Below are 17,563 nucleotides of genomic sequence, written 5' to 3'. Positions count from 1 at the left end.
ATAGTTTTTATTTATTCTTTTTTTTTCCTTAAATTTCATCTGTCTTTTGTATTGGAAAAAAAAGAAAGAAATCAAAAAATTAATTCTCAAAATAAACAGCTGATACGTCATTATTATTCAAGCAGTTATCTCACCTTGCTTTGCAGATCTTTTTCTCTGAGTTTAGGATTTAAAAAAAACAGCTTCACCTCTGACAGCTTGTGTTACTTCTTTTAATAGGAGAGGGTCCCCCACTTTGATTCTTGTAGTTTTTGGAGATTTTGTTGAAAAAATTAAAGCAGCAAAAAGTGATAATTGTAAAAGTGAATGAATTCAATATGCATAGCATATTTCTTGATTATTTATAGAACCAGAGATTTTACAACTTTTGAAGAAATTTAAAGCAAATACATAATAGTATTACTAAAGTCCAGATTTTGGAGCTATCTTTTACAAATTTTACAAACATATTCCTTATCTACATTGAAATATTCTTCTATTTTGCTATATTTTTTAGAACTCTGTCACTATGAATCACCCCTTATGGATTAAAAAAAGAGAACAAGTTAAAGAGGAAATAAAACATGACATCATTAACATCTGAAACAATGTTTTTATTACATACATATATATATTACACTTTGTCCGGCCTGTAGGTCCACATAAACCTGTGGTCATAACACGTGTTTCATTCATCAAATAAGAGAGAGAAAAATCTGGCAACCAGCTGTTAATTAGGCAGTATCGATGATAACTGATACACGTGTTTGCTGTAGTCTCTGAAGCTGCATTAAATTAAAGCTATGAAATCAAAATCACTATCCATTTTCCTCTTATTCTATATTTTTTTCTTTAATATAACTTTCTGTTAACATACGACAAATGTCTTCTCTTTGCCAAATATTGTCATTTATACATTAGCACCAAATATAAATGAACCTTATATCTCTGACGTTATGTGTTTTTTCTCTTTTTTTAAATAGAACATCAAAAAAAACTCTTGGTACGATGTCAAAGCAAAGATGAGGTACAAAATGACTGTAATTAGCAACATATAAGCACATTTTTCTAAGCATATAATAATGTTAAGTTGTTTACTAAGTACACAGTGCAAGCAGCTTTGTATTTTCTTCTGCTAGTTCAACATCAGTTCTATGTAGGTAGCATTATTGCACACAAGACCTATCTAAAGCAGCACTGATCTCCAACGAGGCAAACTACTGAATTAGTAGCATCATAAACACCCAAAGATACGACACAGAGCCAACTGAGTGTGATTGGATCCCAGTTTTTAACTCAAACTTCTGACTATGAGGGACCATCTTTTCCATTAGCTGTTCAAGTAAAACATGTTTGGCAATTTGGTTTTGGTTGGCACATTTACATTTACTTTTAACCATCACTGACAACTGTGAAGGGACTACACCTGACAAAATTAAGAATGGACATGTCTGAAGGAATAATGATTTGCAGAATGGTGGCCGAAGATTTTGCAAGACCACATTCATTGCTCCACTTCATAGAAGTATCATGAATGAAAAATAAAGAAACTATGATAAACTATACTCAAGTCTATACGCTACAGCAACAGAATTAGCAGGGTCTTCTGCTGCATGTTCAGATGTTTAAACCAAAATCCAACACATTTATTAACTAAAACTTTACAAAGTAGTTAAAATGTATTGATATAATTGAAAAATCCTAGTTATTGATATCTGTAGTAACTTGAAGATGATCAAACCGAAAGCCACCATGCGTCATAAGAAACCCTTTCTTCACAATCAGATACTGAATATGTACTTATTTTAAGTACTCACATAAAGGGAGAAGAAATGTCTTTGCCACCTTCTTACTGCTCGTCCGTTTACTTAGTGTTACTACCTTTTTATTTTTCAATGAAAAGTTGACTTTTTTAATCTCACTAAACAACAATTGAATAATAACTAAAGTTAGCTTGAATACATTCAATATATGAACTAGAAATGACTGAGTAACTGTTTTCGTCTAACCAAGACAGCCTTTGCCTTCAATAGACTGATTGTAAAGTATCGGCAGATCCGAGACCGCCTCGTGTTTTAATCTCCATAAAACAGAACCACCTGGACACTGACGTTGCCTCAGCTGTCACCTGACACACTGGGCTGTAATACCACTGTGCACCTTTGTGGCCAACACCATGTGGCTTCTTTTGAATATGCCAGCAGCGACACAGAGCAAACTCTTCACTTTAGCCTTTGAGTTACGTTGGCCAGGGCGACAGCAAATGCCTGAACTGCTGAGAAAGGATACTGGAAATCCAAGATATAGGCATTCCCATCGATTCGCCCAAACTGCATCACCTACAGAAGAAAAGAAAGGGGGTAACATATTTGAAAGATTACTTTTTTGAGAGGATAAAAATTTACATTTTTTTATTGTAAGACCAAACAAAGAGACCGCAACTCTTCCCACTCAAGGAGCCGCTAACAGGAAATAGTTAGCATTTCTGTTTTTACAATGATCATACAAAGGTTGACTATGAACGTTACTATTTGCTAATTGTTTCAATCAAACCCACAAGATTTCTTTACACATTACCTGTCGACCATCCAGTTCAATTTGAAAATTCTTTGCTGATTCCTGTGTGACTCGTCCTCCAAAATCCAACTGATACACCTGTGTGGCTTCATTCCAGAGTGGTTGCTTGTTGGCCATTACGTAGACAAACCCTTGGCTTCCCAAACTGCGGTCCTCTCTTTCATTGGCCTTGCGGCACTTAATCTCCTCTAGCTCGCTAGCCATGCGTAGACTGCGCTTGTTCTTCCAGCTCTTCTTACTGCTCTGGTTCTGGTTCATGAGCTCGTCTCCGCTGATAAAGAGTTCTGGCTCACTCTCTGAGCTGTCCTGGAACTCGTTTGTGGTCCTGCTCATCTTCTTGGTTTTATTGAGTTGTTCTCGCTGGCCCTTTGGCTTCTTCTTCTCTCTGCTGCCAAGCCGTGGACTTGAAATGAGAGTGTTGAAGTCAGAGAGTGCACGACCTTCCTTTCTGGATTTGCCCTCAGAGACGTTGGGCATGTTGGCCTCCTCGGCTCGGCTGTCCAGTCTTTTGCGGCTCTTCTTATTAAAGCGCTCTGACTCCTGTGGCACTGGGCTTTCATTAAGGGATGATGGTTCTGCAAAGTTGTTTGCGGACTCTGCTAGATCCTCTGTGGCACTTTTGGAGGGTGGTAGCTCAGTAGGTGGAGGAGGAGGTGGGAGGGGTGGTGGCGGTGGAGGCCCAGTTGGAGGCGGAGGGGATAGAATGGGTTTTTCTAAAACCTGATGTGTTTTGGTGGGAAGAGGAGGTGCTGGAGGGTCCTGCATGGGTGGTGGACAGGGGTAAGGGTTCCAGGGGTGGAGGTTCACAGGGTGAAGTTGGAGCCCAGCACATGAGCTGGCTCCTGGATACATTGGAGGGAGAGGGCAGCAGGCCAAGTTTGCCAAATTTGGAGGGTATCCTGGAGGCAAAACCAAGTTTGCCTCCTGCTGACCAAATGGGACTGAACCAACCACTTCATTGGGATTGCACTGGGGCGAGGGATTCTGTAAAGTCTGAAGTGGAGGACCACCGTGTGCCACGCCTGGAGGAAAAGGAGAAAGGGATATCTGATAACCAGAGGGGAACGTAAGTGTGCTTGTGCTGGGACTGGCTGGAGGTTTAGTTGTGAGGACAAATGGCAGACGAGTCATGTCCAAGTGCTGAGTTTGACTAATGATGAGTGGAGGTGGTTTGTGAGGACCTGGTGGAGGACCTAGCATTGTTTGCTCTGGGGTGAGCCAGAAATCCTCTGTGGTAGAGGGGTCCCACTGGTAAGGCGGAGGTCTTTTGAGTGTCAAATTGACATCTCCAAGAGTCAGCTGACGTACAGACTTCTCCAGATGACACTGCTGATTTAAAGTCTCATCTTCAGTAAAGGCAGAGTTAACATACACAGTTCTGTCTCTGCTGTTATCAACAGCACCCAGCAGGTTGTAGGACGACTGAGAGGCCATGGGCGAGGCACCTTTGGAGTGCACGATGATGGTACTGTGGTGTGCTCCTTTTCCTGGTGGGAAGTCCTGCCTCACCACCGTGCCACCTGCAATGCCGCTACTTGAAGTCCCACCCCCACTGACACTGACACTAGTACTGCTGCTGTTACTGCTGCACTGTGTGCATGTGTACAAAGCAGTGGGCACCCTCTGCTGGTAGCTGAGTGCTAGTGCACTGTTTATTTTAGCCTTGGTGGGAAGGGTTCTTGAGCTTTCCATCATTTGTGGCACTTTTAGCCCTACATCCCTGCGGTCACGGCGCAGAGTGGCATGAATCAGACTGCTGTCAATCCTCTGGGGAGGAGGGAGTGTAGCAGTAACTTGATTGGCTGGATCTGGATAAGGAGGGGGGTCACCACTTGGTATGGAGTAGCGAGGGACAGAGAGACGACTCAGTGTTGCTGAGCTGTAAGGAAGTTGAATCTTTTTATTCTCAGAAGAGGTGACTTTCAGTGTGGCTGAGCCGTGGACACCGTACGTGTTTTGGTTACGAATGAGGCGCCTGCGGGGCCGGCAGACCTCTTCTACATTACCACTGCTGTCAAAGGTTGTGATCCTTTCGTACCCCAGAGGTGTTGGGTACTGGAGAGTGACAGGGTGAAGCAGAAATTCATCTTTCTTTAGACAGGGGTCTGGTGCCAGGATACTTGGGCTGTCACAGTTTGTGACGAGTGTTTGAGGGGTCGTGGCGGCCGTGGCTGCTGCTGCGGCCGCGGCTGCGGACACCACGGTGCCCGGGTACGGAGGAGGAGGATTAGCCTTCCTCATTTGCATCTCCATGGATCCATCAGGATCACTGAAAGGAGGCAAAGTCCGCGGCAGACTTGGTTTAAGAGTGTGCCCGTGCTCTGCTCTGCTCAGCCCTGGCTCAGTGGTTGGAGGAGGCATCTGGGGCAGGATATGAATCTGTTGTAAGGAAATGGTTGGATATCCGGTGGGAGGAGGGGGCAGTGACATCTGCATTTTCAGTTGCTGCTGCATCTGTTGGTGCTGCCTCTGCATCTGTTGATGTTGCTGCTGTATTTGCTGGTGCTGTTGCTGCAGCTGCTGCTGCTGCTGCCTCATCTCCTGGATCTGTTGCCGGATTTGCTGCTGTTGCTGCTGCATCTGCTGCTGCTGTTGCTGCATTTGTTCGTGCTGCAGCTGCATCTGTTGCTGCTGCTGCTGGATTTGCTGTTGATGATGAAACTGTTGGGGCGTCACTTGTTGACCCGGTTGCAGTTGTTGGTGTTGCTGAACCTGGTGCTGTTGGTGCTGTTGATGTTGCTGTTGATGTTGCTGTTGCTGTTGTTGAAGCAGCGCCTGCTGGTGGTGCAGTTGCTGTAGCTGTTGATGTTGCTGCTGTAGTTGTTGTTGTTGCTGCTGTAGTTGCTGTAGTTGCTGCTGCTGGGATTGGGACTGATGGTGGTGTTGCTGCTGCTGCTGCTGCTGTTGCTGCTGTTGATGATGATGCATTTTCTGCTGCTGCTGCTGCGTCTGCATTTGCTGGGACTGCTTTGATGGCGGTTGGCGAGGCTGCTGTGAGTGTGAGCGCTGAGAGTGGGGCTGTGGGGGAAGATGGTGAGGAGGAGGCGGAGGAGGAAGAGTACCAGGAAGAAGTGGACCCATCTCGAGCCCGTTAAAGATCACCTGACCAGGGTTAGAGTATCTGGTTGGCATGGGATACGGCGAAGCAACTGCGTCCTGCCCATGATCAGGAACAGGGACAGAAGCGGCTGCGGCTGCAGCTGCAGCTGCTGCAGTGGCTGTCGGGTTGGTCAGGACGTCAAGCTGGATGTTCTGATTGGCCAGAAGAGACTGTACTAAGCCGATACTTTGTGTTGGAGACATGGCCTGTGCCGGGCTGTGGATTGGAGCGATGGGAATGTTGACTGTACATGGAGGGTTGTCTCCCGCCACTCCTGATGGGCCCATCACTTGTACAAAAAACAGAGAAGAGCTGAGTAAGACTAAGATATGTTAAAATTAATACAGGAGCACAAAGGGTGTTCTTCTTTATTCTTACCTGGTAAGTCATCCTCATCCTCACTGAACACATTGGGGTTGAAGACAGGCAGGCTCATGAAGTCATGAGAAATCTTCCTCACCTCTGGAAGGTAGATCGTCATCTGTCTTGGTTGCAGGTGAAGCAAACTGGTCTTATAGATGACTGAAACAGAAGAGAGTTCCACATTTTCTGTTAATCTAGCATCTGAATGGTCTATGTTATCATTAGCTCCGAGAAGCAGGTTATGTCTTTGAGAGTTTGTCTGTCTGTCTGTTTGTTTGTCTGTGAACAACATAACTCAAAACGTAACAAACAGATCTTGATAAAATTTTCAGGAAACGTTTAAAATAGGATAAGGAAGAAGTGATTCACTTTTGGATGTGATCTGGATCCCCGTCTGGATTCAGGTAATTTTTAAAGAATTATTCATCATTGTGAGACAGGGCCATTTTCACCATATGTGTATATAACTCCATGATAAATGGTTGGATTGCTTTGCAAAACAATACAAGACAAGGTCACCAGTCTGCTGAAAGGAAGTATAACATTAAAGTAGGACCAAAGTGTTGGTGACAATCACAGTATGCCTGAAAGAGGTCTGCGCTCTCTGAGTGCTTTTCTAGTTATGTCATGTTTTTATGTTTACCTGCACCAAGATTGGCCGGGAGGAAAGAAGCAAGTCCGACTATTTTGAATTTCGTCCCCCAAATGTTTGATGTAACTTGAGCAAGGTAATTATGCTGTGAAGAAACAGAAAACATACAATTTGCTTTTAAAAATAGTACTTTATTTTCTGTAAAGGCCTTCTAAAAAATGGATTCTACAGCTATTTTGATTTTCCAATTGTAGCGTTTTGTAGCATTTTCATAAAAGCAATGTTTATTTAGCCAGTAGCTCTGGGAACCCCAGTAGGGTGAGACCGACTCTGGTGCAAGGCAGAGGGCTCATGTCTCACCTTGTTAGGACTTTCATACCTCAGTGATCCCATCCATAGAAAACTCCCGACGCGTCAGACTTGGAGACCGAACTGGAGGCTTCTTTGTTGGTAACCGAGGCGACCTCTGGCCTTCCTGATTGGCACGGGACAGTTTAGGAGATTTCCTCAATTCCATATTCATCCTTTAAGATAGAAAGGTGAAATAGGTGATTATCTTGTTGTCAAAATGTGGCACTCCCACAGGATGAACGTGTTTATGTACTTTGCTGTTCGTCGTGAAGGCAATTATCCTGGTGTAACAAATGAAGAATGAAAGTTTTAGGCATTTATGTCTCTATATGAGAGGTCAGGACGGGGACAAAATATCAGATAACCAAGGGGGATAGTGGGAAGAGACGTGGAAGAGGAGTTGCAGGCTGGGATTAAATCTAGAACGACTGCCTGAGGGCTATATTTTTTTTATATATGAGGTAATTTCACCACTAGTCCAAACCAGCTCCCAATCAAATGCCCTTTTGATCCAAACTCTGATTGGAGATTGTTATCTGTATGATAATATGCCGTCATGTTGAGTCTGGGTGACCTGTTTCCTCTGGATAACTTTGGTGACTTCTTCCCAACCCACTCATCGCTCAGCTCAATGTCGCTGGAGTCGGAGCAGTTGCAGCTGTCGGTGTACGAAATCATGGGATTCACACACACCTCCTCTGGAAAAAACAGAGCCAAAAACAAAAACGGTGAGACCCCATACATACCCACTCACATGGTCCTAAACTAGCCCTGCATATAAAACTGTTACAATGAGATCAAGGTGTTGACTTTTCCTGCATAAAGCCTTAACAAATTTAATATTTTTTGTTGTTGATGAAAGAGGCACAGACTCAATTTCAAGACCAAAGAAACAAATTTCTACTTGTAGATACAATTCTGCTTGCTCACGCATAGTCTGTCTGTACATGAAGAACTACTTTCTTTGGACTGTAACTGGTTGTAAACACCCTGGATTGTAATATAGCTGATAATAAAGTAATATGTGGTAGTTATAAAAGACAGGTCCCTTATTTTGCAGCATTCCAGCAGTAGCAATATACACCACAATCATAAGCTAATGCTTGCTAAGTTTGCTTTCCATCAGCTAAACTGGCATTAGCACAGAGGTTATGGTTACTAAAAAGGAAAGAATTCATTTTCCTTCTGTATTTGAAACACCAACAATCAAAATGCAGCTTATCCACAAGTTTAGTATTAATGTTGATGAATACCACCATACAGTTTCAATGTTTGGCAACTCAGGATACCCTCACTGTAAACATGTATGACCAGAACTACCTGCTTTGCTGTCTGTTTTTGGATCCATGATGACAAACTCTGGCCGCAGTTTGCTGATTCGCCGTCCTTTGAGAATAGGGACCAGACCTCCTAAATATTCTAGGTAGAGCGTGTAACATGGTCCTCCTGCCTCAGGGCTGTCCTCGGCTCGCTTCATGGTGCAGTGGAGCCGCTCGTTCCCAGCTGTGGGATAGCTGACAAAGTCACGGATGTTGTTGGGGTCGGGGATGGGGGGCTGGAACAAAGAGAGGAAAAGGCTGTATGATTGCTGGTTGGAAGAAAACATGTCTTAGTCAGCATTTTGGCATCATATTATACAAGCAGTATGCATTTCATAGCAGTTAATGAGGTAGTAATGCACCTTGATTGTGGGTATGAAGGCAGTCGTGACATAGGAGCAGAGCAGAGAGGGCATATTCAGTTTCCCAACATCTTTCTCCTCTCGCAGAGCGCTGGCGATGCCCTGCTGGCACAAAAGTTGGAGGCTGGCTACCCTGTGCTCCACACGCACCACATAGAGAGCTGGTCCACACGCGAGGAACAGGCGAGAGTCTCTGTGACCCCAACAGATGGTTGTGATGGGTCTCTGAAAAACACATTTTCAGACAAGACTCAGACAAGGTTTGGACTTAAGATTTATAGTTTAATCATCAAAAGCTTTCTTTTCTAGTAGTTTTTACCTAAGTTTTACAAGTTTATCTTTAGCAGGACTGACTCGTGCTGACCCAGACTTCTTTTACATCGATAGTAGCCACGGTTACATGAGGAGTTTTTCGTCTTTCTGGATTGAAATCTTTCTGAATGACTTTTCTGAAAACAGTAATATACATGGAAAGGAATATTCCAATCTCTGGTCTACATGCTCCGCAATAATCAAACAGAATAGTCAGTGGGGCATGCTCAAACAAATGTAAACAAAAGTAAACAAATTGAGGAACGTCTCTAGTTGCGTCTTACGTCATATCTGAGCATGCGCTGAAAGAACGCACCCTGAGATGAGTGGAAACATGATACCTCAATCGGTTTGGGGAAAGGAATATTCCACCCCTGTGAAACGGATTAAATGTCCATGGTACTTTTCTTTGGGAATGAGGTGTAAACAAAGGTTAATTTTTTTCCGTTAGAGCAAATAAACCGAATTTAAGCGGAATATTGCGTGGCTACTGTTAAAGCTAAAGCAACACTCTCAGCCTGAAGTATGTTTGTTATTGCCCAGTAAAGCACTGACAAGGACTCACCTGTGCAGGAGTTTCTAAAGTGTAGATGTGCTCTCCTTGTACATTGTAGAACTTAACTAGAGCGTTCCTCATGATGGATGCACAGGCGGAGTCAGCAGGAAGCCCGTGTCTCTCCATGCCTGCCACAGCCAGGAGGTCGCCTTGAGAGCACCACTGGGCCTCAACATCTGTGGAAGAGAGAAATGCAAAATAATCTTTGATGAGCAAACCTGTTGGTTTTTAAACTTTTCATGTAACTGAATTTAAATACCTTTCAGCCCTGAGCGGATAACAGCAGGAGAGAGATCATCATAGTTGTTCATCAAGCTGATATCTCCTGATAGGAAGGTGACTGTCAGCAACGGCTTGACTCTCCGCACTTTGAGGAACAAAGAAATGTAAGTACATCAGCTTCACGAAGAACAAAACAAGTTATCAGGCTCGCATAGGTTTGTCTTCTGTACCTAAAGGCAGAATGTTGTCATCAGAGTCTGTGTCACTCTCTGTGCTGTCCTCCACCAAGAAATCGGGGCAGTTCCAGGACATGCTCACGATCCCATCAGACTCATGTAACAGGACATGGGCAAGCATTCGTCCGTGACAGTCCATCACTATCACCTGACCATCTGCTGTTCCAAACAGCACCTGGGGGGGCAATGTACATTAATCTTAACTATAACAAAATGCTCTGGAGCATCAAATGTGCAGAATGCAGAAAAGTCTGTTACATAAGCAGTTTGTTCTTTCTTATTTTGGGAACAGTCGTCTTAGAGGTATTTCTAGTTTGGCAGCAGAGGGAGAAACATACCTGCTGATCATCAGGTGTCCAGATGCCACAGGTGATTTGACTCTCCAGGTTAATCTCAGATGACCAGTGTCTTTGCCCGCTGACCGAGCCAACCAACACAAAGCCATCTCTGTATGCGATGAGAGCCTGAGTGCCATCGTGTGACCAAGTGAAGTCGCTCACCTGGAGGAGAGGAATGATCAGATTTGTTTTATAATTCTTAATTTTTTGTTGGAAAAGACATTTTCATTACAACATAATTAAGCATTTCTTATACAAAGTCATTTTCCAGTCTTATATTTACACATATGCTGAATTTTGGGCATCTTCTTTTGTTGCTTTTCAAATCTATATTGTTGTACATATTCATTGTTGCTGTCTGATAATATTTTTCCAGCAATGCTCTCTCCAGTTTACAGATTGGAATGATCAGATTTAGGGCTGTTGGGTGGAGGAAAGCAGATTTGAAATCTTTGAGTTTGTTGACTGTGTTGATTTTGGCGCCCCTCTTGATATACTGCCTTTTAATAGTACTTCTTAAAGGTCCCATACTATGCAAAAATCGCTTTATTAAGTCTTCTAGTAAAATTTGTGGGTCTTTGGCTTTCCTCCCAGCCCACAAAATGTGATATTTAATGACAAAACCTGTACTTATTAGTGCTTGTGAATTTGAAGAGCCATCACTGCTTTGTTTTTGGCTGTAAACAGCCACATAGTTCTATGCACAAGCTCCCCATCTCGGAAGAAGACAAGACTTAGTGGCTAGAGCTCATTTATCAAGGAAATGTGCCAGCTACACTCAGTAAAACTGTGCATGCGTGTGCTAGTCACTTCACGGCCGACTGCTTTTCCAACTTTGGACAGTACAACAGAGGGCTAGCGAATAGACTGGTCCTGAATCCAGGCGCATTACCAACCCTAACCCTAACCTAACCTAACCTAACCTAACCCTAACCCTAACCCTAACCCGCTAACAAACCTCCGACCCTGGAAATGTGAGTATTTTAAATGCTGTGTGCTGTGGAGCAGATGTAAGAGCTTTTCCTCAGTGTCCCCTCTGTCTCTTTAGCTTCAGGATGCTAACTTTAGCTGCAGTTAGCCTGTTGTTTCAGCCTGTAATGTTACAGTAATCGAGCTTCGCTGTTTTCCAAACATTGTGCACTCGGAGCTTGTGGCTTCGCTCTCAGTGACGCTGAAGAGTGGGGCGGTATCAGCAGTGACTCATTTACATATGAAGGTCACGCCCACTAAATCAGACCATTCTGAACAGAGGGGCTATGAGAGCCTGGAAACAATGCTGCTGTGCTTGATTTATTGGCTTTTTGGACCAAAACATGTTACTACCATTTCATGAAGACATCAATGATCCATATTAAACTGCAGAAAAGGAGCAGGATATGGGACCTTTAATGAAATATCTCATACTGCTGTCTTGCAGCTGTCAAATGTATCAAGATTAGAACATGAAAAACTCTTGTAGATGCTCTTGTTTGCTATTTTAGGTCATAAAAATACATAAATATTCTCTTTTGTTTTTTTCTTCACAGAAGCTTGAAATGATTGGTTTTATTACATATTTCCCTTTGAATGTTTCTGATATATGCATCTGTAATCATTGTACATAATTTTAATGTGTCTTTGCAGTACCTGTGCGCCTCTGTCATTCACCAGCTCTACCGACCACCTCCCTTCATACTGGATCCACACAAATATCCCTCCCTCCATATCACAGGTGGCCAGCTTCTGAAAGGGCTCATTCCAACGCACCAAGACAACCTGCAAAACATTCAAAGAAAGCACACTGTTACTTCTTTTTTTGTTGTTGTTTTCAAACACAGGTGGCTTTCTGCATATGTCATCATTCATGACTTATTCATTTACAGCATGACACACAGATGCACAAAGAACACAGAGTGCAAGGCGGCCTCTGAAAGAAAAACATTTGGCTATGATCTGAATCTGTAAATTTGATGGATTGTAGGAGCAAAACCTAAAAGTTTACAAAGCATGTAACAGAAAACTACAAGAGTGTACGTGTTTAATAACCCACATCCTCATGCTCCCTGTAATTTATATGCTAATTTTTGGCTTATCCTAAAATCTCTGTGCTGCTGTTGCAACCCCATGGTGATTATTAAAGATTTAACTCAATTCGCTCTAAATTAAAACAGTAAACACTCTTATGTTTCAAGAATAACAAGGGATTCAGTAACAGCAGGTGAGATTAAACTGAAAGTCAGTTTCATTAGATCCAAAATGAGAGGCAGAGGAATTTCATTCTTTTTAAGTTGAGGTAGATTGAAAGACACACCTCGCTGTTGTGTCCTCGAAGATTGAAATTGATTCTCTGAGGCGTAGTTCTGTCCCTCCTGCAGTGACTCGATGTGAACGTCACCCCAACGACTCCTCTCCCGTTCCCTGTGGCCAGCCAGCCTTCCTCATAGTACCGTCTCCGGCACACCGGCTTGTCCTTCTCGCTCTTGGGGACCCGGCCTTTCCACGAGAGGCAGAGGATGTTGGAGTCGCTGCAGAGGATGGGACCATGTTCCACGGCAGCCAACATCCCTACTGAGTGACCAGGCTGCTGGGTAAAGCAGAGAGAGAGGCGAGGTTAAGCTGTGGAGTAAAACTTTTTGACCTTTATTATAACACCTGAATCAGTGTAGACATCCAGGTTTTGCCTCTCTAGCCTTAAGTGCACTCTGAACAGGCCACTGTTGATGTTCACGGCATGCAGAGTCAAACATTGTTGGTTTGGTTAAGTGGACTTGTTCTGGGAACTTGACCCATGTGGCTTTAGAATCCATTATACCAACAACTACATCAGAAAAGCAGCTTTAAATGGGTGAAAACAGTGCAGCAAAACAGGTTCATCAGATACTTCACGGGCCTAGTTTTGAGATCTCAACATGATTATATCTTCTCAAAGTGACATTAAAGCCCCTGGGGAATTTTAGCTGACATTAAAACTGGTGCTTCTGTGTATGTATGTGACCTAGAAAAGCAAAAAGCCATTAGTGACAAGAGTGAATTTTTCAAAATAGGTATTTTTGTTGTTGAAAAGAGTTTTAAAAGTTATAGCATAAATTTTTTTACACCAGCATAAATAAGGCGAGGTTAAGCTGGTGTTAGAAAACCCTTATTCTAGCCTCTGTCTGTAACATTTCATTTTAGGTGCTGTCTCTTTAAGACTCCCAGCTCCAAACTCCCCCTTTCCTCTGATTGACCAGCCTCCTAGGGGCCTGTTGGAGGCAGAGCTTTGAGCAGACTTTTGTGTTTGTAGCCCACCCTCCTATGTGTCAAGAACTGATAAGGAGATCAAATGTGATGATCTCATCATTTCAATAAGTCTTGTGAAGATCTTGTGCTTTCAGAAAAGATAGTTTTAAGCAATTCATAGACAGATTTGGATTAGAATATCTGAATATCTACAATAAATGAAGCTGTAACATGTTGACAATTTGCACCCTGAGTTTGTACCATAGACTGAAAGAAAAAAAGACACCATCTTGCTCGGCTTGAAGTGAGGTTGCCACAAAAACTGCTCCCCCTGCTGGCTGGCTGCAGTATATGTCAAAAAATCAGGCTCTCTGGTCATTCCAGATGGGCTGTGGTCACACTTTAAAAATTAACCTCGTAGAAATGTTTCTCAAGTCCGATTGTTGTGGGGAATTGAAGATATCATTTGGCTGCCTTGTATTCAAGTCCTCTATTTTCGAAAACTTTCGTTTTCACTAGTTATCAGAGGTTAAAAACAAGGTTCTACGTTATGTTTAATAATGATTGACAGCGCTGTTCTTGTGTATTTTTTCAGGGATAGTGAAATGTGTCAGGAGGGAGAGCCAAGAAGAGATTAGACTCTCCAAAGAAAAAAATAATTATTAGTTTTTGACATCCGGCTCCACTCAGATTCTCCCAGAATCCCTCACAGTCTCTACTGCGCAGACTCTGGCTGCATAACTGCTGCCAACGGCTGTGCCGGTGACGGGGGAATTGTGGCTTCAAAACCATACAATGATAATGGCGGAGCCACGCTGCCCACTCTATACACAAGCTATGGTTTGTACATCCAGCATAGATAGTTTATCTCTATGTTTAAAATATGGGGAAAGTCAAAACGCATTTTTTGACTCTCAAAAAATACTTTAATAATCAAAACACCTTTTTTGAGACAAGATTATCAAAGAGACCTGACATACTTGTTTTAGCCACAGGGGGGCACCATAATTAACTAACATGGAAAGTCTTTCAGTGGAGCTTTAACAGGATTAGAACAAACCAGATAATTAGACTTTGGTGTTTGACTAATCCACTAAGGAATATCGATGCAGTGACATTGTTGATTGATAGTGCAATTCTTTATCAGTGATACAAGATTAATGATCTTTGGATCAATACATCTATCTGGGTCAGTGCATTTCTATAGCCTGTGTGTCATCAAACTGAGCTTGTACACAGAAATCAACCCAGTGAGTAAAACAAGAGGCGGTATGCTCTTGTTTAAAATATTCCATCCAAATGTGTTTCCTTTGAGCAAACACAGCTTGCAGCAGTGAATCACTAAAGGTGCCCTCATAACAGCACAATCACAATGACTGCTGCTCATAGTGCTCGAGCTGTTGTTCTATTATTCACTGTCTGTGGAGCAGCTTCAGGGTTTATCTTATGGTCAAACCATCACGAGCGCTGTCTATCTGTTATCCATGCAGATCATGATCCAAAAATGGAAGTGTTCATTGAATTTTACATTACTCTATTAAAAAGTACATTTTCCACTGGACATGTTTTGTTTCTGTTGAAATACCCTTTCTTGATTAATGGCTTAGATTAGGTACAAGCAAGATAAGGGCATCAATTCCCAGTCACGTCAAATGCTGACACTGCACAGACACCATTATTTGGAATAAATCCTGAATATCTTGTATCTCACAGAAATGGTTTGAACAGAGTTTGTTGGAAAGCATGGCCTTCAGCTGCATAGTGAACAACACCTTCAGCACTTTCTGTAACATATTGAAGCAGACAATAGCCCGTACTACAATCATTGATATCCTCAAGTTCGATTCCTTTTCAGCTCTGAAAAATCATAATTCTGCATATGTCACCTTATTTGTAATCTATGAATTTGTGCATCAATCAGCCCCTCAAATTTTCCATCAGCCATTTTTATCTGTTAACAAATCTGGTCATTTATCTCCTGCGATACCTAGCAACTTCACTTTTTATCATCGAGTCAAAATCCTCCACACATAACAAAAATGGTGATTTACTGAGTTGTAAATAAACCTTATTTATGGGTGCTGGTTTGTCTGGGGAGACTCAATTCAGGACAACCAATGAATCAACCGATGTAAATGGCATGTCTCTAGGAAATTCAGAACGAAACATCAAGCTTTTACAATCCCATGAGAACCTAACCCTAACCCTAACCTCGATTCACTTTGACCATTAGACAAGAAATATATTTCCATCTATTTTTTTTAAAGTCACTCACTGTTCCCCAAGGCAGCAGTTTAGGTCTTTGAAAACAACTACGAAGAAATAACCAGCCTTGTTTCTGACGCTTTTGTTTGCTTTTGCAGTTCATTAAGAGACATCAGTATTAATGTCAGTCTGTTCCATAACCCGCACAAAATTTCACATAGGTGCTTTAACCTCTTCTTTAATAGCTTTATGGCAGCTTAAGTCAAATTATGCTGCTGCTTGACACCATATCTTCACTGAGCAATTTATTCTTCTCACATACTCAATAATCCAACTAGACAAAGAAATCCAGGCAGCATAATACACTGAATAATACATGTCTTGAACATGATGTGCAACATATTTTGAAAACCTGAACTGGTCCCTTTGGATAGTAGAGATCTCTCTAATGCTGAATTACTGAAGTTCTGTGTATCAGTGAAACATTTGGCTGCACACGATGACTCTACAATGACTGTCCCACTTGGCAGTAGATTGCATAATCTGTCATAATATATTAAAACATGGCCAAGTAACCCAGAAAACTGTACAGTAAAACAAGTCTCATATGAAGACATACCTCATAGTTCCTGGGCATGTTGAGTCACAATTCCTCCATTGAAGGTGTCCATATTTCCATTCAGATGATGCACTGAAGGGTAATGGCTGCTCTGCTCTGGGTACTTACAATAAAATCTATGGGAAGGTAAAATGCATCATACAGCCAGATGTTGCCCAGTCTGCATTCATTCATTTAAATCGAGCAGCTCTGCACCTCTGGGTTAGCCATGAAATGATGTGAATCCTCTCTGGTGACAGTGTCCCACCCCATGTCCTCCTGATGTGACTCTGGAGAGTTGTGTAATGATCCTTTTGCAGCGAAGAGGAAAAACAGACGAGGATAAAGAAGACAGCATTACTCAACAAGTAAAGGAATTCAAAGGACAAAAAAAAACAGGGGTTTCAGAGAGAGACGAGGCTTGCTTAAAATAGCTGCGTTGTCATTCAGTACATCAACCTTGAAATTCACAGTTTTCCTCAGTCTCTATGCAACAGCAACACTGCATTGGAGATCAGGGCACTTGCAGTCTCCATGGGTACTGATACTGTCTGTTTTTTCTATTTTACGTCAAACAGCAGAGCAGCTAGGCAACAATGTTAACTCCTACACGTCAGATTTAACATTAAGAAGAAAATAAGCATATTCGAAGAGGTTCAGTGAAAAAGATCGCATTTTCATGAAGCTTTTTTGAACCGCAGGCTCCCTACTTCACTGAAGAATTTAAGAAAAGTATTGACATAAAGTCGAGGTGAAAGACCGACCATCTCTTCTGCAGAGGTCTTCCACTAACTACATTACGTTACATCAATTAAATGTGCCATTCAAAGGCGCCTCGTAGCCCATCTGACCGCATGCAGCAGTCTGCTCGAGCCAATGCGCACGAGACCGAGGAGCCGCTGCGGTAAACGAAGAGCTTCTCCCCGTCAGAAAGGCGACATGGGCAGACACAATGCACTTTCACGTACCTGGAGCAGACAGAGCAAAGGTTTAATCCAGAGACGGTCGGTTCACAGTACGGTCGTGTTGCCAGGCGCTCCTCCGCTGGCGCACTTCGGGGTTGTGGCTTTAAAAACGGGTTGCCATGAGGCAGATAGTCCGGAAATTACACCCCGAACTTTAGATCAGGTTGAAACGGAACCCCTGGTTTCTGCAGTTTGCACAACAGCAGCCACCTGAGGTGACAACCTGACGTATAGCTTATTTTTATAATTTCTGACACGGAGTCTGGTTCACAGGCTAGTAGAAGCAGCTA

At 42.7% G+C, this 17,563-nt stretch overlaps 1 protein-coding gene across 4 annotated transcripts; it reads right to left on the bottom strand.

Annotated features, from left to right (window-relative positions):
- Nucleotides 1-578: 578 nt before the first annotated feature.
- tulp4b (TUB like protein 4b) lies at nucleotides 579-17,470 on the bottom strand. Of its 4 annotated transcripts, none has more exons than XM_074691823.1 (17): nucleotides 17,277-17,470; nucleotides 16,525-16,619; nucleotides 16,330-16,445; nucleotides 12,598-12,870; nucleotides 11,934-12,062; nucleotides 10,308-10,469; nucleotides 9,964-10,144; nucleotides 9,771-9,878; nucleotides 9,521-9,687; nucleotides 8,644-8,868; nucleotides 8,283-8,517; nucleotides 7,537-7,660; nucleotides 6,991-7,135; nucleotides 6,663-6,756; nucleotides 6,035-6,178; nucleotides 2,557-5,945; nucleotides 579-2,318 (listed from the first exon to the last, which is right to left on the bottom strand). In XM_074691823.1, the coding sequence occupies exons 3-17, from the start codon at nucleotides 16,345-16,347 to the stop codon at nucleotides 2,202-2,204; spliced, it is 5,511 nt and encodes a 1,836-aa protein (XP_074547924.1). In that variant the 5' UTR covers nucleotides 16,348-16,445; nucleotides 16,525-16,619; nucleotides 17,277-17,470; the 3' UTR covers nucleotides 579-2,201. The 4 variants fall into 4 exon arrangements, with proteins under 4 accessions (XP_074547924.1, XP_074547926.1, XP_074547923.1 ...); XM_074691825.1 differs by having other exon boundaries at nucleotides 12,598-12,867; XM_074691822.1 differs by having other exon boundaries at nucleotides 16,330-16,619.
- Between the last annotated feature and the right edge of the window lie 93 nt (nucleotides 17,471-17,563).

Source organism: Halichoeres trimaculatus, unplaced genomic scaffold (genome assembly GCF_033239565.1).
Source record: "Halichoeres trimaculatus isolate MK-OKI-2021-1 unplaced genomic scaffold, fHalTri1.1 fHalTri1_scaffold_17, whole genome shotgun sequence".
In the NCBI taxonomy this organism is placed as follows: Eukaryota; Metazoa; Chordata; class Actinopteri; order Labriformes; family Labridae; genus Halichoeres; species Halichoeres trimaculatus.
Note: the sequence above shows the minus strand (reverse complement) of the source record. Positions and strands in the feature narration are given on the sequence as shown.

What these genes read in the sequence shown, in the direction of transcription:
- tulp4b (XM_074691822.1), bottom strand. An exon ending in GGACACCTGATGATCAGCAG is followed by an intron (nt 10,145 to 10,307) that starts GTATGTTTCTCC and finishes TTGCCCCCCCAG; the next exon opens with GTGCTGTTTGGAACAGCAGA. An exon ending in TATCCGCTCAGGGCTGAAAG is followed by an intron (nt 9,688 to 9,770) that starts GTATTTAAATTC and finishes TCTCTTCCACAG; the next exon opens with ATGTTGAGGCCCAGTGGTGC.